Source organism: Bactrocera oleae, chromosome 2 (genome assembly GCF_042242935.1).
Source record: "Bactrocera oleae isolate idBacOlea1 chromosome 2, idBacOlea1, whole genome shotgun sequence".
In the NCBI taxonomy this organism is placed as follows: Eukaryota; Metazoa; Arthropoda; class Insecta; order Diptera; family Tephritidae; genus Bactrocera; species Bactrocera oleae.
Genome location: NC_091536.1, coordinates 81,497,850 through 81,523,160, shown reverse-complemented (window position 1 = coordinate 81,523,160; position 25,311 = coordinate 81,497,850). Strand labels below are relative to the sequence as shown.

Below are 25,311 nucleotides of genomic sequence, written 5' to 3'. Positions count from 1 at the left end.
TTACATGAAAAATTCAACGTTTTCAACTGCCACTCAGTAAGTTATTTGGTTCGAATCTCAATTGTGGCAAAATCGTAAAATATAGAAAAAGTTTTATCCAAAAGCGACCGACCATCGGCGACGAGAAATTGCATATTTCTGTGCCTACTATAAGTTATTATGGGAAATAGTTATAAAATGTATTTTTACAAAATGTATTTATTTATAGTTGTAGAATGTGTGCCATTTTTAACATTTACGACTTAAAACAGTTTTTCCCTAATAGACATTTTTCCGCAGAGCAATATGTTGCAACAAAATCTAAGTGGATGTTTAGACTACTACTACACATACATATTTCGAACATATCCTAAATTCTGGTGAGAAATAAAATAAACAAAAAACAAGAAAAAAACGTTAACTTCGCTTGCACCGAAGCTAAAATACCCTACACAAATACAAAGGCTTCTTACAAGAACTTGATTCCGATCCTTCAGTTTATATGGCAGCTATATGATATAGTTATCTGATCTGAACAATTTCTGCGGAAATTGGATTATTGCCTTAAGCAACAATCCATGCGAAATTTCGTGAAAATATTACGGCAAATGAAAGAGTTTTTCATACAAGCACTTGATTCCGATTGTTCAGTTTGATTGGCCGTTCCGACAAGTGAGCAGCTTCTTAGTGAGAAAAGGACAGGTGCAAAATTTTAAATCTATAGCTTAAAAACTGAGGGACTAGTTTGTATATATACAGACATACGAACAGACGGACATGCCGAAATCAACTCAGCTCATCATGCTGCTCATTTATATACTTGTATACATTTTTTAGGGTCTCCGACGTTTTCTTCTAGGTGTTACAAACTTCGTGGCAAACTTTATTTAACCTGTTCAGGGTATAAAAATTAAAAAATTTGCACAGACAGACAGATTTGCGTGGGTTTTTGATATATAATTCCATGCATATACCATACAGAATATGCGGAAAATTTTCTTTTCATCTCGACTTCAATGAAACTGCATGGCTAGAGCGATGACTTTGTGGCTTATTAAAAACAATTTGGCTGATACACAAAACGTACACAGCTCGTCAGATGGAGGCTCAAACTTTGAAATCATTTTTTTTTTTCTGCTCTGGTCTTGCTCTTGTGGTTGTTTTATTATGAGAATAACTGCCGAAAAGTATGCTCAGCAATTCATTGCACACGCACAAAGCAATTTAAATGCAAAACCAATTCTCCAAAGCTATGAAAGCGCTGAAAATCACAAAAATACTCCAAACAACATCACATACGTGCCCGCCTGCCCCTCAGAGCTGTATACGCCACAAACACACACATACAGGCACATTGTATGAAGGCAAAGTGCAAAGTTTCGAATAGACATATATGGAAGTACATATGTATTTATACATATCGTTATATACATATGTACCGCAATGTGGTACTGCACGTACGCACACACATACAATATATATAAATATATATACATATTTATATATTTGTATGTATGGTTTCATGTAGACTACTCTTTAAACGCACTGAGGGGGAAGTGAAGTGCTTGACGCTTTTGAACTTTATTCATTTTTTTTTACACTTTTTCGTTACTTATTTGTTTTGTGCCTGTTGTTTTCTTTTATTTGCTTTATTGGCTTCCATTCGCTGCGTCGTTGTGTCGTCCGGCATTTCAAGGGTTAAATATGACGTTGTCATGTTGCAAGTGTGTGGAACCGAATTGATTTTTCCCACAGGCAAGGGACAAGGAAAGTTACAGCAACACCAAAAACAACAAAACACACATATGAGAGCAGTGATTTGAACGCATGAATGCACATTTTATGTTTAGAAGTTGCAACACAAAATTTTTGCACAGAAGAAATTTCCTTCGCACTTGCTTTTTCTAATCGATTTGCCAAGCAAACTTGCTCATGTGGAACTAATAGAGTTTGCTTTTCTATTTATTGGGCTCTATTGGATACTTACTGGTCCAATATTATCGAATCCGTAGCGCGCAGCCACATCGCCTGCTAGCTCATTGTCGACGCTGCGTTTAAAGCGCACCAGGAACGAGCTGGTGAATACGTCATTCTTCCCGTTAAACGCGGCCGGAGCAACGCTTCCGCCTGTGGCCACAGCGCTGGGCACATTAGTGACGAACACCACGACCAGCGCGCATACCAGGAACATTAGCAGGCCCGAAGGATTGGCCCATGCAGCAAAGACCATTGCACACTTATCGGACACCCTATTTATACTTTTGCGGCGCTTGTCACCGCTGCTGCTGCGTGCGTAGAAAAACTCACTATTTTACTTATTGTTGTGGCTACTTTTAATCTTTACCGTTATCGTTTGTGCTGACGTCGTTGAAATCACAAAATTTAATTACTATTTTGTTTTTATTAGCTTTTCGTGCTGAATTCTTTGCGTCCACTGCTCGTAAATTGTGCGCTTATACTGATTTATTTTCACCACGGGCAATTTTGCACTTTACACTCGCGAGTAGGCAACACTGCGCCCAAATTTGTACCAAGCAATATTTTGACACTTGCCAAATTTAGCTGAGACTAACATGTACACTGGAGCCAAACGCTTTCAATCACTTTGCAAGCACAGCTGATATTCTCTAATGCACAAAATGCTTCCACGCCAAAAAGTATGCTACTAATGTTTTCTATTCTCCTCAATTACTTTTCGTACTTAAGTTTATAACAATAATTCGGCTTACGGCTTGAATTGCACTACAATTTGCACAATATTTTTTGGCAGTTAATTTGTGCTCACACTGAGTTCTACTCAATTGTGAAAACGGTAAACTGTGTAGTGCCGTATTTAGCCGCTTATACGAACTTAACTGCTACACTAACCGAACGAAACTGTTCAGCATTTGCTGAAGCAACGCCATAATGAATACCAAACAATCGAAGCAGCAGCTGTAAAGCAGACGAAGCGACATGTCTGCAAATGCAGCAAAAAAGCTTTCGAAAGCTCACGTTACAACAATACGCCTGCTGCGTCCGCCCATCAAACCGGCTGGCCGAGATGCTAGACATGCACACACACATACATGAAGGTGTGTGTGTGTTAACGCTCATTCAACCCCACTTGTTGTGCCGTGCAGTTTGTTTCGTGTTGTTTGGTTGGTGGACTTCATTCACAGCATTGACAGGCAATCATCTGCTCAGCAGCTTAACGCCCGCTGCCTCCCCACGCACCGCGCTCCATTGTCGCGTCGTTTCGTCAAAGACTGCGAGTGTGAGTTGTGTTGTTTGAATGGCGCGCGCAGTGTAGACGTGGCCACGCAATTTGCTCTTGCGGTAGGTGGTGCGCCTAAATATATGCCTGACTGTAGCAGAACGCGCCAAAGCATATGAAAAGCAGCCGAGCAGCTATGATGTGTATACTAAATATAAATAGTCGTCGAAATATGTATGTTATGTAAATGAATAATAAATTCATGCGTATGTATGTGTAGATATGTAGCAGTTTTGGAGTGCAAGCACACATACACGTATACATGCATAAGCGTATATACATATGTATATATGTTTGTATTTACTTAACTGGCGTCGTTTTCATTATCAGCACGATTGTGTGGCTGCCTTTTTGTGGTGTTCGCTTTTGGCACCGTCAAGAGAGTTTGCTGACGAAGACGTCACCAATTTTTGCGTACACACCCCTACAACCCGCCCCTGTAGCGCATAGTATATTCTGCTGTTGTTCGCTTTCGTTCTCTTGTTGCCGCGTGCGATTATTTGGCAGTAAAACGCTTTTGCACACACCAACACTCACACGCACAAACACATCCTAAATTCGCTTCAAGCAAAAGTTGCCGGTTAAAATTCGCCACTCTTGTTGCTTTGATGTACTTAAACACCCCTTCGGCTGATTTATAACAATAAGTCAAAGTAATACTCTCAGCTTTATACAGTTTTTTAGTGACTAACTTCCGGTTAATCAAAAGCTGATGATACTTGAAATTAAACTTCCTGATATTTTGCACTTTTTAAAGGAAATATACCGCCTTATGGAAGCTGGGGGCGCCTATGCGCTCACTTTTGTTGAAATTTTTATTTAAAAACCTTTCACATATTTTTGTTATTTTTTAAGAGGTTATATTCACTTGCAAATCAGAAAAAAACGGTCTTTTTTGTGAATTTTTTTAAGGGGGTCTAGTTCTAGTCTAGTCTAGAGCATACCCATGATTTCAAGTCTCCTAGTCATCTGAAATGAAAAAAAAGATAATCAATCTGCAATGATGGCGCAATTGTATGAACTAGCGATATTTAAAAAAAAAATTTTAACCAAAGTGCGACTGTTTGAAAAAAAACGATTTTTTTTACCATTTTTTTATTTTTATTTTATTGTATTTTTTAAAAATAGTAAAAATTGAAATTTGGGAATGAGGCTAGTTCTACACTAGAATACTCCTTTAAGAGACATTTAATTTAATAAAACAAAAATTCAATGTACTTTAATAATCAGTGATACACTTTGAAAATTGTGGACCCCTTGATCCCGTAGCCGATCTCCAGGAAAACCCCCAAAAAAGAAGGTGTCTGGCGTTAGGGTATTTTTCTACTTAGAAATACCTGAAATCGAAAAGCAAAAAAGAAAAACCTATTATTACTGCAGAAGAAATCATGTAATGATCAATGGGCTAGTCAAAATTTTAATTTTTTATCAAAATGCGGCTTTACAAAAACAAGTCGTTTTTAGTGCAAAATTTACACTTTAGAGTGCTTTAATAAATGCAGATTATTATCAAAAATTTTGTTCCCTTCGTAATTACGTGAAAAATATATCTAAGAAGATCGTGCGAAAATTTCAAGTCGAGAAATTTCGCTCATCGACTCTGAAAACAGCTACTCGAGAAAAACGCGTTTAAAGTTTAAGGAACCGATTACACTAAGTTAAAAAATTCTTACAAATACATATCATATTTGCGAAACTACATATTTGACGAATCAAATTCAATTTTTCGGAGAATATTCTCAAACAGAAGTATGTACATTCACTATATATGAAAAACTAAAAATCTTTTTTTTTAATTCATATTTGCATAACTACCTGAGTGAAATCTGAATTAACAAACTCAAATTATTATCTATTTGATTTGCTGGCCAAGTGATCTGTGAGATATAGAGCTCAGATAGGAGGACATTTAGAGCCCAAGCTGCCATTTCCACTAACGTAATGTCAACAGCTGATCTTTAAGCAAGTTGTAGAAAAAAGTACATATTTAGAAAATTTATTTTAAAATATGGAAAAGTTGGGATTGTTCTTTTTAGACTTTCTCATATGTATTGTGATTATGATAATTCTAATATTTATGCCCTAAAACATCCTCTTTGTCGATAAAAAAACAAACGATAATATTGTGACTCAGAAAGTATTATCTCTTGCTAACAACCACTTTCGTGTATCATTCTGGCAAAATACGGTTAGCAATTCGGAAAAACTTGCCACCTATGATTAGTTTTAGACAGTGATGACATCGAAATGTCATCATAGCTGATTGGGTTTAACCCTTATGTTAGTAACCGGGTACCCACCGCGGTGTATTTGTGTGAATAGCTTAAAAAAAAATTCAATATTTCATTTTAAGCTCTCAAATCGTCGTTTTTTAATTTAAAAGAAAGGTATTTGTGAGTTTATTTTTTTTTTTTTCTACGTTGTTATTTTTTTTTTCCTTTAAATTGTCACTGACTATTAATATTTGAAGAAAAAAAAAATATTTTTTTTTTAAATTTTTAGAAAAAAAATTGTTTAATAAAATAAAAAAACGTCGGTAAAATTGGTTACTAACATAAGGGTTAAGAGGGCATGCAAAGAGGGGGTTAGAGTAATGGAGTCACATTCTTTAATTTTTAGATTATTTCTAACACACTCACCTTTCATTTCTAACATAACCGGTCTCAAAGTGGTCTCAGTTCATAATCGACAATCAACCTTCAACCACCTAGGATGCTCTAAAACTACTTGAAAATTTGCTTATACTGTTACAACAGCGCTTTCAACGGCGATTGTCGTTAAGAATTCTTCATGGATCGCGAGAGCTATGTCCAAAGGTATTCAAATCTTATATGCAGTACATAATATAGATAAAATCTGGTTGAAGGTTTATTTAGCATAGTTAGAATGATCCTATTTAAGTCAAATATGCAGCGTTTTGTGCGATAAATTGTTGCCATTTTTAGGGTATTTTCATTGTGCCACTCTCTTAGTAACCTTTGTGCCTTTCGATAAAAAGCCACTTCCTAGCCTCGCTTGTGGCGAATTTTTCACCAGCAAATCAATTCGCTTCATTCACTTGATTCCTAGGCTATAAAGTCGATGCATAAGAACCTCCAAATTAAGCTCCCGGACCCTCTGGCGAGCAACTATCGATGTCTGTGACCTGGTGTTGTCCTGATGGAACATAATTTCTTTCTATTTGCCCAAAGCTAACGCATTGAGAGTTTGGCCGTAGAGCAACTGATAGTAGATGATTTCCTACCAATCTCGCCAAACACATCCGACTAGATTGTCTATTCTGGCTTGGACAACTCACTGCGATTCAACCACGACCATTTTCAGTTGACGTTCAGACTTAACGGTTTTCATTATTTAATCAATATTTTCAACAGTTAGTCTTCCAGAGCGTAGTGCATCTTTCACATCAAAATTACTGATGATTAGCTGTTACAGGACCATAAACACTATTTACTTTTTCAGCGGCCAAGCTGGAGTTTTCGCTTTTAACGAAGAAAAACTGTGAAATATGGCGAATTTTCTCTTTGCTAGTGTCCATCTTTGACACAAGCAAACAAACAAATAACTGTCTAGGAATTAGTTTTCGTACGAAATCTTATCTTTCTAACGTCATATAGTGTAACCCGATCGGACTTATGCAACGGAGATATAGATTACTAAAATCATCTATTAGAAAAATAATGGATTTCTTTTTACTGGACCTAACATTAGTTGCAATGGATTTTTTTTATCCTGTTTTCTATAAATAGATACAAAGGCGTCTAACAATTGATAGAAAACTTTTCTTCTCAAACGGTTAACAAACGAGCATCATTGATTATTGATTTTACTACTATAATATTATTAGAATTCATTGAGCTTACGAACAAAAGGGTCAAAGTATTTTCAATTGCCGCTCTCCGATCTCCGCTCATTCATTTTGATTGTGTATCCTTCATTGAATGGATTACAGAATCCATACAACAGCTTCTTTGACATTAAAATCGAAACATATGCTGGCTTTCTTCGATGATAGTGAGGCGAGCTAAAGCGAACCCCAACAGACACACACAAACACAGCGAGGCTTATTTAATGTGTATACAATTAAATGGGGAAACAAGACACATACTTGCTGTGGAGCAGAGTGACGTCAAATGGACAGCAGACAAAAAATGAACACAAAACATCCACTTACCGACGGCCGCCGCACAACGCACTAACTCAGCAGGTTAAGAGGTTGCCAAATAACACACACACACACACACACACACAAACAAACACGGACTTAGGACAAACAAATTAAATGACAAATGCGGGAAAATAGCAGCACATGGAGCGAACTATCAACACAGCGGGTTGTGTAAGTATAAATATTACTCTACACACACGCACACATGCATTTGTAAATACATATATACAGTAGCAAATGGCTTTATGGCCAGCATTTCCCATAATTTGCGCAATCACAATTAAAATAAATGATTTGCGATAAAAGAAGCACCAACTTTATTGACGGCGCTGATTTGTGCTTATCAGTGAAATAATACCAGCGTATGTGTGTGGGCGTGTGTGCTTTAATAACAACGTGTGCACGAAGAAAATGTGAACATATGGCAGTGGCGAGCGACTTCAATGCATGGCCAATGATGGAGTACACAACAACAAACAATAATAAAACAATAATAGGGCATGCGCAGTGCGCTCCGTTATTTAGCGACAGCCAGCTACAAATAAACTTCCAACGAAACAAACCAATTTATGGATAATTAACAGTTTATTTTAACGGTGATTAGAGAGCAAAAATAATAAAAGCATTAACATAATGATGGAGCAAGATGAATATGACATGCGGTAAAAAAAAAACAAAAACAACAAAATTAATACGACGTACTGTAAAAACAAAAATAAACAAGGCGAATACAATTTACATACTACAACAACATGACATGAAACGCTGTAAAAACAGCAAGTTGAATATGCGCTACTGCAAAAGGAAAAAATAACAGCAGGATCAGTGTGAAAGCTAAAAGTAGCTAAAACCCGGAATAAAAGCAAGTAACAATATTAACAATAGCAACAAAAGAAGCAAAAGCAATTGATAACTAAATTTGATAAAGAGCACCAACATTTGACATTTGAATTGCAGCTTCTACTGCTTAAAAACAATTATAGTAAAATATTCAACAAAAATATTGCACTCAACGAAAGCCACGCGACTTGCAGCGGCACGATCGTAGCTTTAGCTCTTGATTTCTTAGAATTCTACGCAAAAGTCTTTTGCAGTGGCCCAAGTGGTATTCATGTAGTTGCTGCACTGGAAAAGAAACAGTTATTTTATATTTATTCAATAATCAATATTCAGTTGTTTTAAAATTTTATTAAGGGCTTATTAGGGCCAAGCAAATTCTTAAAAATACGCTCATAGCTCCGAAACTATTTTTCGGATCAATTTCAAATTTTTTGAGAATATTTTAAAGATGTGTTTATTGTTATTAGATAAGTATATAAACAAAAAAAATCGTTTTTTTGAACATCCCTTAACAACAAAGTACATTTGACAGCAAAGTAAAGAGAAAACAGCAGATGAAAAGAAGACCCGATTTATAAAACTTCTTTGTAGGAAATATAAGGTTGTCAAATATCTCCGCTTTTTTGCTCTTTTTTTATATTTTATAATACAAATATATATAAAATATTTTATTTTATAATACAAATCCAGAAAGATCAAAAGTTCAATCCTGTCCAAATATGGTTTTTAACTACATTTTGTAATTGAAAAGGTTTATGAATTTCAAAAAACTATTATATACGGTTGTCAAATATCTCCCTTCCGCTTTTTTGCTCTTCGTTCAATGCTTTATAAAAAGTGTTACAGTGATCGGATTTAGTTAAAATATGCGCCGTTTTGTTCGATGATCTGTTTCCATCTAGACGGCAACTTCATAATACCTTCCTCGTAGAAGCCCCCCTCCTTATTTGCAAAGAATTCGGACAGCCACTTTTCACAAGCCTCTTTTGAGTTCAACTTCACACCACCAAGGGCATTCGCCATGGACAGGAACAGGTGGTAATCACTTGGCGCTACGTCCGGGCTATATGGTGGATGCGATAAAACCTCCCATCCGAGCTCCCGTAGCTTCTGACGAGTCATCAACGAAGTGTGTGGTCTGGCGTTGTCCTGGTGGAACACTACACCCTTCCTGTTGGCCAATATATGCCATTTAGATAGTATTAAAAAAATTTTTCGAATTAATTGAAAGGTATAATCTACTATATATATTACATATACAAAAAAATTTTGTATAATAATTCTCATACTTATATACAATTTGTTCATCAGAAGTACATAGGTATGTATAGTGAACTAAAAGAAAACTTGTACAGAGAGATGGTTTGTCGTTGAAGTGTCTTATCTCCAAAACTATTAAAACAACAACAACAATTTGCATACAAAAGTGAAAAAGACCATTTTTTTAATTTAACATAATATAATTGAAATTTATTTTTAAAAAACCAGTTTTCTGCAAAAAAATTTAAAATCCAACAAAAAATCCATTTTCGAAGATCTAAATAAAACGTGCACAGTTTGCATAAATTGACATTTTAACACTCTTTAAATAAAATTAAAACTTTGTATGTGCACTCTATCATGGTTTGCAGTCTTTTATTCATATAATCAACCATATTTTGTGTAAGTTCATGAAGAACTGAAGAGCAGCCTTAACCTCAATTAAGGCCAACGCGTGTTCAATAGGATTGAGATCTGGACTCGGAGCAGGATATGACAGCACTTTTTTCACGTTGTACAACAACCATTCCTTAACAACTAAAGCAGAATGATTTGGGTTGTTATCCTGAATAAAGCAATAGCCACCATTAAAATTGATTTTAGCTGCTGACGGAGCCAAATTATTTTTTAATATTGCTTGTAAACCATTACTTACATAATTCCTTCGATAAAAAATGTTACCGACTGCCATTTGCTCTCATTGCAACCCTTTTGCTTCCATTGCACCGTACACCACACACTCTGACTGTCCGTGCTGACAGTCTTACATATCAATACTTCAGGAATGTTTTATGCCGCTACTACAACAACAACGACCATCAGAACAAAATAAATTAAATTTGGACTCATCGTTAAAAATTAGAGAATCACAAAATTCGTTATCACGTAAGTAAACGTTTCTCTACGATAATTGTGGCTTGTTACGTAGTGTATACGCTCTCTAAAATCGAGTGAAAGCATAAAATTCCGAACAGTTTGAGGGCGGAGTTTTACAATGCCAGCTGAGTCCAACTCCTTGGCGTTAGCGAAGACAGATAGTTCGGGGTGTTAATTGATACTCTGAGCAACTTTACGTTCAACCTTCACTGTTTTGATCGCAAAACGGCTCAGTGGAAACGAAATAGGTGTTAAAACACCAAACCCCTTCATAACCAAAAAAAAAATATATATATTTGATATATTCGTACGCTCTTCAATCTAATTAAAGAAATCTTAACAGTCAACATTGAAATTTGATAACAAGATGTCAAGTTTTTTGAAATATTCAACATATACTTATTTACCGTTTATAATCGGAAATCATGAATTTGTTCGAAAAATGAAAAATTAGGAATATACGTATAGCTCACAAATGAGTTTCGTAAGACAAATTCATGCTTGAATTCTCAGCTGCGTAAGCCCGACTGTCGTGGGAAATGATAGAGAAGTCGAATTCTGCCGCTACAACAACAACAACATAGAGAAGTCGTCTCTCCTAAATGTTCACAAAACTTTGAGAGTGAGATAAACACTACAGCGGGTCGATTTACAAGTAGCCAAAAATCGCTTTAAAAATCTAAAATAAAGGCATTTAATATGATGGAATAGGAGAGCTTTTAGCTGTTGGAAATAACAAATGAAATGGATTGGAATTGCGATAACTTGCTGTTGTGGACTAGTAAAACATCTACATTATATGTATGTACGAGTATATGCATCGTTTATATTTATTTTCATAAAAAAAAAATATTTTAATTATTTTAAGAAATAAAAAAATTGTGATTTAAAGTCTGAAACTTCGCTTTCATTAATTGGTATATTGTTAAATAGTTTTATAATTACTTATAAAAATATATATTTAAATAAAATAAATTGTTTGTTCACATGCTTGAGTATAGCCAATTTATATAAATATATAATAATTTTCAGCATAAATGAAATATGAGCGATCAATGTGCTTACTGTTACGAGGAAGCTCTTAAATATGAGGAACAAGCCGAAAATATAAGCTTACTTAATTAACTTTATGCGTACATGCATGTGACTTAACTTGACAATCAGTTCAGAAATGTCAAGGGTCTGCGTTATCAAGGATTTCCAGCATATTAACTATAAACTAAATAACTAAAAATATATTTAATGCATGTGACCAACGGATATCGGTTGTAAACTCTAATTAATAGAGTATTTGTTATTATTATTAAACAAAAACAAAATAAAATACTATAATACTTAGTTGATTATTCTATGGCTTAACAGTTAGATAGTTGTTCATCTTTCTCACAAACTCCTTCAATTAATTAACGCTATCAAAAATTATTCAACAGAACCCTACTATCACTAGTTCATACAGAACATATTTATACTTTCATCGAGGTGTTCATCATAACTTAATTATTTGCTTATGCAATTATGAATTATCATTATTTTCGTATACATACTGATGAACCATTAAGCATCATTGTTTTGTATCACATTTACACAAAATCATCAAAGCATAAATTTGTCATATAATTTAGCCCTAGAATTAGATGATTATTTTCACTTGAAAGTGAAATGAAGGCATCATAAATGCATGCTTAATAACTAGAGTTCGAATTTTTCACAAAGATTTCCTATGCATATCCTTAATTAAAAAAGAAATATACATATTTACTTTGTTAATTGCTAGATTGATGTTTTTTTGTTTTATTCGTTACATAAAAGCAATGCAATCGGTGGCGCTTCGTTTATATTTGTGGCCAATTTACTTCTGGTTATAGGGCTGCCGACTACGATCTATGATGACAAAAAAACAAAAAAAAGTATAATATACTGTATGCACTATTGGGAAAAAAAAACGCATTCCCTGCGAATTTTAGCTAAGTTATTCGGGATATTGAGCTCCTCAATTAGCTCGCATTTACTTCACATGTTATGTATATTAAACCTTAAAGAATTTGATACAAAGCACGACTATGTTTATTATGAATTCAAAAATTAGAGTATTTAATAAAAAAAATTAGATAATTTACTTACAACCGGAGGCAGCACTTGTAGAGGAACGAAGTGTTGTTGAACTAGAATGACGTTTGATTTTTGGCGAATAAACTGCTTTACTACTTGCCGCACTCGAAGAAGTTTGTAACGCAGATGAGGTGATAGTTGAGATTCTTTTAGATGCTCCGGCACTGCCAGTAGCTGAAGTCATCGAAGTATTCGTCGGCATAGAATTGTGTCTTTGGAGCGAGATACGTGACTTTGGTTGTTGTGTTGCCTGCATAATTTCATCATCAAGTGAAAAGAGCCAATCATCTGGCGTGTCATCCTCCAAAAACTTCATATAAAGAGACGAACGCTTTTCTTCACGATTTGGAATGGTGGACGTATTTTTTCGATTTAGTGCCGTATTATTTGTTTGTATTGAATCATTTGCAACTAATGTTGTTGTAGTTGTCGTTGTTTTAATTTCTGGCTTTTGTGTTAGCTCTACTATTTTTGATTCGACCTGTTGCGTGGCTTCAAGTAATAAATCATCAGAATCTGAGTCATTGAAGAAGTCATCTAAAGTATCGTTTGCATTTGTGAAAATATCGTTTATTTCAGCCAATTCTACTATGGATTCCGATTCTGCGGTTGCTTTCAAAAAATTCCTATTTTCTTTTTCTCTTTGAAGTTGCTCTCGTATTTCTAACTTCTTTTCCATTTCCTGCTTGCGTCGTTTCTCTGCTTCTCGTAGTTGTTCCTGTAGCTTAGCACAACGCTGTTTTAATAATTCGTCTGCACGTAGCTTTTCGGCTCGTCGCATTTGTATTTCCAGTTTTCGGCGCTGTTCTTCCTTTCGCACTTCATAAGCAAGCCGCTGAGCATTGGAATCGCTACGAAATCGTCCGATTCTGCTAATTACTTCTCTACTACTCGACCCGGCTGAAGTAAAACTACTATCTGCGGCATAAGCTGAATCTGGAGTTGCAGTTTCTGCTGGATCATCGGTGGAGCGACGGCCCCATTTCCAACCGACTTCAGGACTATTTGAGGAAAGTGTCTGCGATAGCAAACTGCCGGGCGAAAAACTATTATCGAAGCATTTAGGAGAATATTCCACACTGTCATCCAAATTGAATTTTTTGTGTGGCGGTGTACATTCGATACCTCCATCAGAACTTAATGAAGCAATTGAAGGCGTTTTAGGTGTTCTTAAAAGTTTGTATTCGTCACTATCATTGTTATTATCGATGCTCATAATTGTGGATGAACGCATTTTTCCTTGTAAAATATTTGGAGACGCTGAAGGTAAAAAAATTGTAATCCATTTACATATGCAGGTACAAAATCATTATTTCTCTACAACTATTGTTCCATATAATCTCAACATACTATCTCTTTTGTGATGTCGTCCCAAAGTAAGCGAACCTCTTTTTTTCAATCTAGGAGTTCCTTCCATTCTCATATATTCTTGTGTGAAATTCAATTTATATAAATATCATACTACATATATTGGATTATTAAAAAAAATTCGATTCAAAAAACAAACTTAACATAAATACGCGGTAACTAAAGACAATCATTGCCATAAAATAAAAGAATATGGTGGAATGGAACAGAGCAGTGTGTATACCTTCCAAATACTTTAGAAACAGTTGTTCTCTAGAGTTGCCAAATTTTTAAACGCAATATAGTTATAGTTTGTTGTGATTTGGTTAGTTCTTGTAATCAATTAAAAATTCTTCAACTAAGCCCGGACTACCGAAACTCCAATACATTGAAAGAAGGTGCAAGGGAACTAACGCATACACTCGGTACAACTGAGTGTAATAAAACGATGAACAATCACAATAATTAACCGAAAGTTGACTATAATAGTTATAATTTCCCAAAGTTTAACATATATTTGCTAAATGTTTGTTTGTTATAATTTTTTTTATATAATTAAATGTCATAAATAAGATTTAGTAATTTGATAATGGTAAAGGCAATTTAGCTGCTAGACGATACCTCATCATAAATCATCAGAAAATTGTTTATTTCCAATTATAAAAAATTATAATTTTTCAAAATGAAACAAGCAAATATTTTGATTGATACAATTGAAATAATAATGAAACAATTTGTTAATATGGCAGACACCGTAAACACAGCTGATTATGACGTTCCGTCGTGCGTGTGTTCGTTGAAGTTTTGGTTTTTTTATTTGGGTTGACGATTTTTGGAACTGTATGTTGAAAGTATATACTTATTATATATATCCTACAGTAATAAAAGTAACTAATCCGTACAATATATTATTTTAGAACCCTTAGTGTCACTGTCGGAGAAATTACTGAAATGGGAGCGGCACATTCAACTGAACCACGCTCGGTGTCGATGGAGAACCCGAACCCAGGAGTTATCGACATATCCGATGAGGTTGTGCAACGTTTAAAGAAGGGCATAAACAAACAAGGTATATACGATACAAATTGGTTTCCAAACGAAAAGTATATAGACCAGCCACTAAAAACAGCAATAATTCATTAGTTATCTGCTCAAATCTTATTGGCATTTGTTATGCAACAGTGACACTGCCGATTCGGTTTTTGTTGCTATTTTATGAAAGCCACTCACACTGGAATTAGTTTCAAATATTAATTATATTTTTAGCAAAAGAAAATGCTGCGTCAGCATCGACACCAGCCTCTCCAGTAAAAGATGTTCGCCCGATTCCCGTTAAGCCGGCAACACCACCAGTTGTAGTGCCACCCACCGTTGTTTACCAAGCACCTGCACCTCAGACAGTTTACGTTGCTCCAAGCGGTACAACAATCACAGCAGCTGACATGGTGCGTCAAAAAGAGGCTGAACTTACGCAAAATGATGCGATGTGGCGTCATCGTTTGGTTGAGCTTGAACAGACACTGAAGAAAACGAATACAATCATGGAAAAAGAATATTCCTCAGCACTTGAGGATGTTCGTCAACGTTTTGCTACAGCTTTTCCTGTACACCAATTACCGCCTTGTCAGGACCTCAAGGCACAAGTCATCGCTTGTTATCGCGCAAATCCTGGTCAGACTTTGAAGTGTTCCGATGAAGTTGCAGCTTTCAGAGAATGCATTAACTTAAACCGTATCAAAAAACTTGATGCTGAGGATGCAAAACCAATTGCTAAAGCAGCTTAAATCTTCGCCGCCTTATACTTGAAATAGTGGTTTATCGAAAAATGTGCTGTAACGAAATCACTGTGCTAGCCAGTCTTTTTGAAATTTCATTTTCAGTAAAATAAGTTTAATGGTATAAAGTATATGAGTGTTTAACTTCTGCTGAACATAATGTATCGCTTATGAAGTCCGAAAGTAAATTATAATTTGAAAACATAAATCGCTTTTTGCAAATGTGTTTTTTCATTGGCAATCCAAAAGTAAAAAACTCTTAGTACACTCTAATATAATCAAGTTTTATTTGTTTATTTTACATCTTAAAACAATTAACATAAATTTAACAATATTTAAAGCATATGAGTTCTACAAAAGAAATTAACAAGATTAGCCCAATTTGTGAATGGGGTTAAGGGAAAGTTATACAAACATACCAACGCATACATGCTTCGAATAACAGTTTGAGCACAATCACTAATAACAAAACAACTTTATTTCCTCAATTTGTTTTAGGAATAGAATGATCTCAACAAAGATAATGTAACCAAAATTATAAAACTGTGTTGCGCCACCTGACTGGAGCCACTTGAGCTATGCTTCTGTACCGTCTTACAACTGTCGTCCACATCTTTGGCAGGACCCATGCAACCGGCATAACTCATAACGTACGCTAGATAATTCTGCTCAAAAACACCACGAATCATATTCGATCCAGGTCCATTTGCAAACACTATAACATCCTCACCACCATGAGTCTCGTCTTTCAAAGGCAAAGTGGCTCGGTGACGATATGTGGGTGACATGCGTTGTAAAGCTGTGAACTTCTCAAGTGGCAGCCAAACTTCAGCGCCTACTGCACCGACGCTCTCATTTGCTAAATGATCATAATATCCTGGGCCATTGGCATAAGATATTGTCTCGTACACTACACGTTCGCTGGTCTTGTTGGCAAAACCGAGAATGTCCGCTCCACGCTTTGGATAGCCATTCAGGGTGACCGCGTGTGAATGGTCGGCAGTTACTAGAATTAAAGTTTCCTCATCATCTGTGAGATCTAACGCTGCTTGGATCGCCATATCGAACTCGAGCACCTCGCGCATAGCTGCGCGTGCGTAATTCTGATGATGCGCTTGATCGATTCGCCCTCCTTCCACCATCAGCATAAAGCCCTACAATAGGATTAACAGTAAAATGAAAAGGTCTACTAAATGAACATTATTTTCTATACCTTCGCATCATCATCCCGCTGCAGCACGCGTATAGCCGCCTCTGTCATTTCCTTTAGCGAGGGTTCACCTTCTTGACGTGCAATGGAGTAAGTGATGTGGTTATTCCGGAAGAGACCCAACAAATGATCCGTTTTCTCAAAGTTTATCTTACTTAATTCCGCTTGTGACTGCACAAATACGCGTGAATCATTTTTGCCAAGTTTCAGCCATTCGTCAACAAGGTTGCGACCATCTCCTCGTGCACACACTTTTTCGGAGTCGCCTTCGAAGCGCACAGTGTTCGGCTCGTTCACGCGTAAAGCACCCATTGGCGAAAGACCACCACCCAGTATAACATTAAACTTATTACCTGGCGCATTTTCTATCAGTTGGCGCGCAATATCGACATGCTTTCCAACTGATTCGGTGGGTACCTTAGTGTCGCACTCCCAGTCGCGATTATAGATGCGTGCGTACGTGGATGCCGGTGTGGCGTGTGTTATGCGTGTTGTTGTTACGATACCAGTACGTTTGCCCTCCGCTTGCGCCCAGTCCATTATGGATTTTAATCGACCCTGGTTGGCATCCACCTTAGAACGGGTCATATCCATACCTATGGCGCCATAGTCAGTTTTGATACCACAAAACATAGCTGTTGCAGTGCCCGCAGAATCCGGTACTTGTTTGTCCACATTATAGGTCTGGAAACCATTATATTTGCAAACATTAAGGTTAGAATTATTTGGTTCAACTAACCTTGGCCAAGCCAGTGTAGGGAAACTCATCGAACGCCAACATTTCCTCTTCACCAAAGCCGTGCTTCAAATATTGTCCCTTAAAAATGCGTCCAGCAGTTATTGTTGTTAAACCCATGCCATCGCCAACGAACACGATTATATTTTTGGCTTTCCGCGCCGGTTCACCTGTTTTTTTGGCCACTTTCATAGCTTTTCGGAGCTGTTTCATACCGATCTCATGCCAAAAAGCCGCGTCTAAATTAGTTGAAGAAATTAAATTATAATAAGTAAAAAATTTTTCATTTGAAAACAGTAGAGTACATGAGTTAATAGATAAATAAAGTCAATCTTAGTATTCCTAAAACATGATCTTACAAGGTGATTCCCTTATTGTTCAATGTAAGTCCGAATTAGATTGCACTTATTATTGTAATAACTTGTTATTATTGAATTAATAATTATATTAAGTTGAAATCAGTTTGATATGTATTCTATGTATGTAATATAAAATAATTGAGTCAAATTTGAATCCTGGATTAATTTAAGACTTGCTAATACTTTCGTTTGCGCATAATTTTTACGAGGGTTAACCACTATGTATTTGAACTCTAAATACACAATTGCTATTTATTAAGTTTACTTTTCGCTTGTGGTTTTGCCTGCTTTATAAATGATAACCGATTTTTAGGCACCCATATACATACTCAAATACGAGTATATATTATAAAAAGTAATTAAATTTTGTTCATACAAGTATTGTAAAGTAATTGCTTTACATCCAAAATATATTAGCTTTAAGCAGACGCATGTTTTAAAAAAGCACGTAAGTCGAGACTGCACTTCTGTAAATGCTGTAAGAGAGGTAACCGTCACTAAAAAAAAGTGATCGTTGGGATTTATTTAAAATATTCGTTTCTTATTATTAGTATAATATTAGAGGTATTAAAGGTATAGACTATCGGAATTTGCAAAAAAAATTGGATTTTTTTCCCGAAATTTTATACTAGGGGTTGTGGCTTCAGTTCTATATTTTGAAAATAATATGTAATTATACCCTGAACAGGGTAACGAAGTTTGTAACATCCAGTAGGTAACATCGAAGACCCTGTAAAATATGTAGATATATGATCAGGTGAGATGAGCTGAGTCGATTTAGCCATGTCCATCTGTCTGTCTGACTGTATATATGCGAACAAGTCCCTTAGTTCTGTGTTCAGTGAGATATTGAACCGAATTTTACACACATTCTTTTCTCCTCAAAAAGCTGCTCATTTGCCGTAACCGCCTATATCGTACCATATAGCTGCCATACAAACTGAACTATCGAAATCGAGTTCTTTTATGGAAAAGTTTTTTATTTGACGATATATCTTCACAAAAATCAGTATGCATTATTAACGGTATAATCCACCAAAACAACGGTATAATCTCTGAAAAATTTCTTCAATCGGACCGCTATAGCATATAGCTGCCATACAAACTAAACGATTAAACGCAATTATGTGGAGAAGTTCTTTTGGGATGGGATCCACAAACTGCCAGAAAGATGGACAAACATCGTAGCTTCCGATGGGCAATACTTTGAACATTAAATGTATAACAATTTTTTCACAATAAAGTCTTAATTTTCGAAAAAAAACAACGCACGAATTAATGCATACACCCATCTGTATCGAAACCAATTCATTGCGATCACTCCTGGGTTTGACAAGTGGTTTCGTGGAATTGAGTTGTGCAGTTTTAAGAAATTATTGGTAATATACATATGTGTGAACATATACAGTTAGGCCATTTCGTTTTATCGTTGCCATAGCCGCACGTGAGCAAGCGGCAAAATTTTGCCAGCAAAATGTGTTGTATGTGTGTACATATAATAGGTTTGTAGCACCATATTAAAATTTTGTCAATGGGACCTTCATTCAAGGTCAACGCATATCTGGTTTTTAAAGAAAAGCACAGTTATATACATATTCAAAATGTGATTTCGATATAACGAGGGAGTTTATTTGACTTTTAATTACTTTCGAATAAAATTAACATTTCATAGAAAATAAATTTGTTTATTCAAAGGAAAAACATTAAATGTCACTACAAGTACGTAAAATAAACATTTTGTTTTTAATACTGATAAATAAATAAATTCACATTTTTGTCGAAATTTATATTGTTTACCGCTGGCTGTTAATCAAGTACAACAGAAGCCGTTGACGCTTATTTCATATTTCATAAATCAATTTTGCTGTTTTCGTAAATTTCTTTTCATAGTCTTGTACTAGTAATGTAAGCAAATTTTGTCAGACGGAATATATTGAAAACATGTACTTAGAGAAAGGAATGCATTGTATGTACATATGTATGTATAGTTAAGATTATTTGTCAGCAGTAGTATTATATTTTGTTCTGACTACAGACGCTTTGATTCTCAGCAGGATAAGGCGATCTTTCATGTATTTCTAACATGAAATGAATTTAGCACTGCGAGTAAAGCTTAAAACTTATAGAACCTTCCGCTTGCTAGATAAAATGGGATATACATATCATATTCAAACCTGTTTCTTGAATGACCAACCCTTGGAAAATGTTGATTATTGACATACGATATTTTTGAGTTAACCGTAGTGATTAAGACCGCGCTTGGTTGTGACAAATTTAATTTTTTTTATTGCGCGCTACTGTTTTGTGGAATTAACTTCACCTTTGACTTCGAACTGCTCAGATGGTCTAACATTTACCACATATTAATTTTCAAGCTTACAATAAAAGGAGCACATAGAAAAAAATTTCACTACCCCACCCGTGCTGTGCACGTTCTGAATTTCTGAATTCTTTTGAGCGAAGAAAGTGGTTTTGGTTTAATTGTAAACTGAATACTCGACATAAAACTTAACTAAGTCGGTCCGTATTGCTGAAATATGTTAGTTATACAAGGGGAATCACACGAACAATGTCAATGTAAGAGAGCGTTAACTAAACAGGAGGAATACACTTGCGCAATTAATTAGAGATACTTGTTTAAGTATCAAGCTATTTATACTTAAAACAGTCTAAATTCAAATTTTATATAAAATAAACTGGCTCAACGTAATCACGAAGTCGTTTTATTTCTTAATTAAGCATCAAAGTATTCAAAATAATCAAATAATCGTTTGAATCAATGGGTCACGAACCCATACTTAAACAAGAAAAAACGTTAATTTCGGTTGAACCGAAGCTTTAATACACTTCACAAATACATAAGGTTCCTTACAAGAACTTGATTTCGAGACTTTATTTTGTATGGCAGCTATTTGCTACAGTGGTGCGATCTGAACAATTTCTTTAGATATTGCATTATTACCTTAGAAATTCAAAAGTTTTCCATGCAAGCACTTTATTCCGATCGTTTAGTTTGTATGACGGCTATATGCTATTGTGATCCGATAACGTCTGTTTCGATAAGTGAGCAGCTTCTTGTTGAGAAAACAGTTGAAAAATTTTAGATCGATATCTAAAAATTGAGAAACTATAAGGTATATTTATAGACAGATAGACGGACAGACAGATGGACATGGCTAAGTCAACTCTGCTCATCATGCTGATCATGTATATATACATTTTATATGGTCTCCGACGTTTAATTCTGGGTGTTACAAACTTCGTGTCAAACTTAATATGTTATACCCGATTCAAAATTCACCGTTTCCTTTGAACACACCTTGTATATTAATATACAAATATACTATGCGTATTTCCAGAGCCGACCGCACTTCACCTTTCGTAAAACAGATTGTGTTTTATTTTAATTAGTAAGATAAAAATCTCTGCAATATTTGCGTTTATCTGAGCTACATGATGAATGAATTAACGCTACTCTGTAGAATTTTTGGCATCTTACAATTATTTTGTTGCCGCGTAGTCCAGCAATATTACGCAAATGCAGAAAAGTTTTAAAATAATCTACACTTATGGAAAAATAACTTACTTCATACACGACGAAAGTTTAGAGGCACTTCAAAGTTTAGAGGCACTTTCGTCGTGTATGAAGTAAGTTATTTTTCTATAGACAATTTGATTTAAATTGTAGTTCAATCTAGTGTCAAATTTCGAAAAATATATTACATTTTTATATATAGATATTTCAATAGTTTATACTCTTAAAAATAATACACTAAATTCTAAGATTCTTCGCTTGTCATTTATCCGACTTGATTAAGCATATTTACATACAAGAAACTAGGCATCGCTTGAGTGTGTTATAAATATATCAACGTGTTATTTAGTAACTAATCAGCTCATTAATTAGACTCATTACATGTGAAGCAGAACTTGTAAGACACTTAGTACATACGTAGTATGTAAGCTTGTATGTCAAATATGTATATCTAAAGTCACATATCACTTAACTGCCGTATGTAGGTATGTGTAGATGTACATATATATGTATGTCTAAAAGTGAGAGTATATGTTGATAGATTGTATATCTTCTAAGTTAAGCTGCGCGAATGCCAACTACTATTTCTAAAAAATCCTGTGATAACTGCTTTAAGTGAGTTGTCTGTGGTATTCGCTTTCAATTTGTTCGATTGAGTGCGTAAATCGTACGACCTGACGGCTCAACTACGCGATTGGCTTTAAGCTAATTATACGAATTTTAATTAGTTACTAATTTCTTAAAATAGGAAAATATGCATTTTATCTTTTGCGGCATGAAAACTTATAAAAACCAGTTGAAACCAAATCAAATAGAAGACAGGTTGCAATTTGAATTTTCTACATTAGAAAATTACATAAATGTAATGTAGTGAGTTATTATGCAAACATAGATTTAAATAGTTATTTAAGTTAAAATGCGTAAGTAGAAATTTTAAATTTTCTAAAAATTATATCATGCGAGAAAAGTTCCAATAGGGATAGCGAAAATCGCTATGATTTCATAAAAGTTATAAATTCTAGAGAAACTGCAAAAATATTGACCAATAAAAGATTTGTAAATAGCTGAAAGAGTATTGAACATTTCTAAGATTGGAATTTTAACCCTGCATCTATGATATAGTCGACCTGTATGTTCTGTCAGAAACTCTTAACAACTACCAAATGGTTAATATCAAAATTTCGCGCAATATTTTCGATAAACTGCTCGTCTTGTATTATTATACACATATATTTTTTGACACATTTTCAACGTTTTCTTTCTAAAATACTTACAGTTTATTTACTTTATAAATATTTACTCTAAAAACAAAGTTTGTGTTGTCGAAATTTCAATTAGCTGTTATCGATCAGTTGTTTTTTTGTTTTGCTAGTAATTTTTGCTGGGAACATTTTTTCGAACAAAAATTGTTATGTACACGAATGACGATGCCAAACAGCCCAGAAAGTGTTCTTCAATAAAATTTTAAAAGCAAACTCTAGTATTGTATATTGAACGTCTATCTTATCATTAAATCAGCAGCATTAAATGAGAAGATATCAAGAGAAAATGTTTGCAGCACATTTTACAGAATTTTTCTAGTTCTCCGTCTTTATCTCACAAAATAATATGTTATACCAAAATCCACCAACATTTTCAATTGTTGCAGTGATTTTATTGCACAAACGGAATTACCTGCGGAAAGCTATATTGAAGACCATAATAAGAGATATTGAGCCGCATATATTGGCAGTTGTTGATATACAAGTATACTTGAAGGCTCTTCATAGTACTATTCACCATATTACAGAACGAAAATATAAATTTTGAAAAAAACATTGTATACCTTGCTTGCCTCTAAACTTCCAAACTAACTTGATCTTACAAATAACCTTTATTGTCTGACTGCCATAAGCTTACTTATACCCTGGACGCTGCCAAAACATCCTGGTAGTAGTAGAGTACAAAATATATCAATATATTGTATTTGTGGATCAACAATTAAGAACTATTCGAAGAAAGTGTTCTGGTAGCGCTAAATTCGTGTACACAGCTGTAAAAACTCGCGTTGTTTAATTACTAAAGTTCGTGACGGGACAAAAGAAGTGACTATCGCTCGAATTTTTATTTTAACACTTAAACTTCAAGTATTTAATATGCAAATATTTAAAAAGAAACAGATAATGCAAAAACTTTAGTAGCAAGTCGAAAAGAGCAGAAATATATAAAAAGTTATCTTCGAAATATTCATGAAATGAATTTCATTTGTAGGCCTCCAACTATAAATAACTATATTCATTTGGAAAAAATAAATAAAATACAATTTTTTTTTTATATAAAATTGTTTAATAATATTTATAATTCGAACATGAAATATAAGTTTTTTTTTTATTTTAAATTAAGATTCAATAATTTATGTAAACATCTGGAAAAAAAATTCAAAAATCACCCTAAACTTTCGAACATTTTTCATATAGATAAACAATGCAATAAAATAACAATGAATTTAAAAGTAAACAAAACCAAACACAAGCAAACGATTCTTACAACTAGTTAACTTGAAAAGTAGCCTACGTATAATAATATTGCTTGCCTCCGGGGTCAACTCACCTTCAATTCGCTTTTCATATTTTTTAGCATCGCCGGCGCCTTTGTTCACCTTTTCGGTGGTGGATGCCTCCAGTGGCACAAATTCCATGCCAAGATCAGTGGCGTTCGTTGTTTGAATGGGCGAATGTGGCACCACCGAGGCCGCCATGGCGTATTGACACAGTAAGGCACACGCGCATACTAATTTTAGACTATACATTTTCGTTTAAGGAATTCAATTGTATGCTCGTAATAATAGTTTAATTGACTATATTTCTTATTGTAAAAGTAGTGAAAAGTATCACAGCCTCGTTTGTGAGCGAAATCTTATGCGTTGACGAACGCGTAAACCGTTGCACAGGTGTAATTTCAAAAAAAAAATTAAAAAAAAAAACAAACACAAAAAGTGAATTGAAATCAAGCGTAAGAATATTTATTAAATTTCTGAGCACGCGGAAAGCCTCTAACTAAGCGTTAACTGAAGTAAATCGAAACAAATGCCGTTCACCGTTATACTGTGTGTTATTGTACTATATACTAATTTATTTTATTTTTTTTCTAACACAAGCTGCGCGATGCAAAGCCTCACTGAGTGTTGCCTTTAGTTGCGTATTAGTGTAATATATTCGCTGGAGTCACAGCGACTACTGCGATCTGTTCGAAGCACCGGTGCCGTTATATCATTATGATTCCAAACCGTCGACTTGCGATGAACCGCAACGACGCACACCCCTACTTATTGTCAACAATGTATATACATACATACGTGAACGCTAGAGTGCTTCAACAACAATAACAATAAGGGCAGTAACTTTAGCAAAATTATTGCTGCACTGCGCAAAGTTAACGCCTCACACGCATTCGCCAAGCTTTGCGCCCAAACCCGCGCCGAGCGTGGAGAGCATTTCGTAAATACCTACCTTAAATAACAAAAAGCACAACAACAGCAAGAATACTATCATCGTTCACGACAATAAACGAGCGCAATAACGTTGCAGCCACGACAGCGTGAAAGTGTCGTGACACGAACACTTGAATATGCTCGCGCGAAGGCGAACACCCGTCGTCTTGGCGGAGCGTGGATTGAGCGTTAGAACGTTAGAGCAATGGATTAGCTGCCTTCTAATCAGCTTTTCTACAGTGGAGCGAATTGTTCGGTGATGTTATAAATGTTATTATATTGTCGTGTTTACTTAGAAATTGACGTTTATATTCCTATGTTTGTACAGTTAGGTTTGTTACTACTCTCTCTTGAACATACAAATGGAAATTTTAAAAAATAACGGAATATT

General features: G+C 35.0%; 4 protein-coding genes across 7 annotated transcripts in view; 1 reads left to right on the top strand and 3 right to left on the bottom strand.

The window, feature by feature from the left end:
- The window catches only part of amon (prohormone processing protease amontillado), a 57,530-nt gene extending 54,665 nt beyond the window's left edge, over positions 1–2,865 (bottom strand). The window contains exon 1 of the mRNA XM_036371831.2: positions 1,967–2,865. Coding sequence (XP_036227724.2) covers positions 1,967–2,209 — 243 coding nt within the window. The 5' untranslated portion in view covers positions 2,210–2,865. The remainder of the gene's footprint in view (positions 1–1,966) is intronic.
- A 5,105-nt stretch (positions 2,866–7,970) lies between these two features.
- On the bottom strand, positions 7,971–14,035 carry LOC106619203 (epidermal growth factor receptor substrate 15 homolog). Of its 3 annotated transcripts, none has more exons than XM_036370750.2 (3): positions 13,840–14,035; positions 12,502–13,749; positions 7,971–8,529 (listed from the first exon to the last, which is right to left on the bottom strand). In XM_036370750.2, the coding sequence occupies exons 1-3, from the start codon at positions 13,910–13,912 to the stop codon at positions 8,414–8,416; spliced, it is 1,437 nt and encodes a 478-aa protein (XP_036226643.2). In that variant the 5' UTR covers positions 13,913–14,035; the 3' UTR covers positions 7,971–8,413. The 3 variants fall into 3 exon arrangements, with proteins under 3 accessions (XP_036226643.2, XP_014092682.3, XP_036226651.2); XM_014237207.3 differs by lacking the exon at positions 7,971–8,529 and adding an exon at positions 11,281–12,261 and having other exon boundaries at positions 13,840–14,033; XM_036370758.2 differs by lacking the exon at positions 7,971–8,529 and adding an exon at positions 12,268–12,412 and having other exon boundaries at positions 13,840–14,034.
- Positions 14,036–14,569: 534 nt separating this feature from the next.
- Chchd3 (Coiled-coil-helix-coiled-coil-helix domain containing 3) lies at positions 14,570–15,819 on the top strand. Of its 2 annotated transcripts, none has more exons than XM_014237204.3 (3): positions 14,570–14,676; positions 14,754–14,905; positions 15,103–15,819. In XM_014237204.3, exons 2-3 carry the CDS (start codon positions 14,788–14,790, stop codon positions 15,618–15,620), a joined length of 636 nt encoding a protein of 211 aa, XP_014092679.2. In that variant the 5' UTR covers positions 14,570–14,676; positions 14,754–14,787; the 3' UTR covers positions 15,621–15,819. The 2 variants fall into 2 exon arrangements, with proteins under 2 accessions (XP_014092679.2, XP_014092680.2); XM_014237205.3 differs by having other exon boundaries at positions 14,585–14,687.
- A 55-nt stretch (positions 15,820–15,874) lies between these two features.
- On the bottom strand, positions 15,875–24,683 carry Alp4 (Alkaline phosphatase 4). The gene is made up of 4 exons (XM_014237206.3): positions 24,041–24,683; positions 17,561–17,796; positions 16,825–17,505; positions 15,875–16,765 (listed from the first exon to the last, which is right to left on the bottom strand). Exons 1-4 carry the CDS (start codon positions 24,237–24,239, stop codon positions 16,106–16,108), a joined length of 1,776 nt encoding a protein of 591 aa, XP_014092681.3. The 5' UTR covers positions 24,240–24,683; the 3' UTR covers positions 15,875–16,105.
- Between the last annotated feature and the right edge of the window lie 628 nt (positions 24,684–25,311).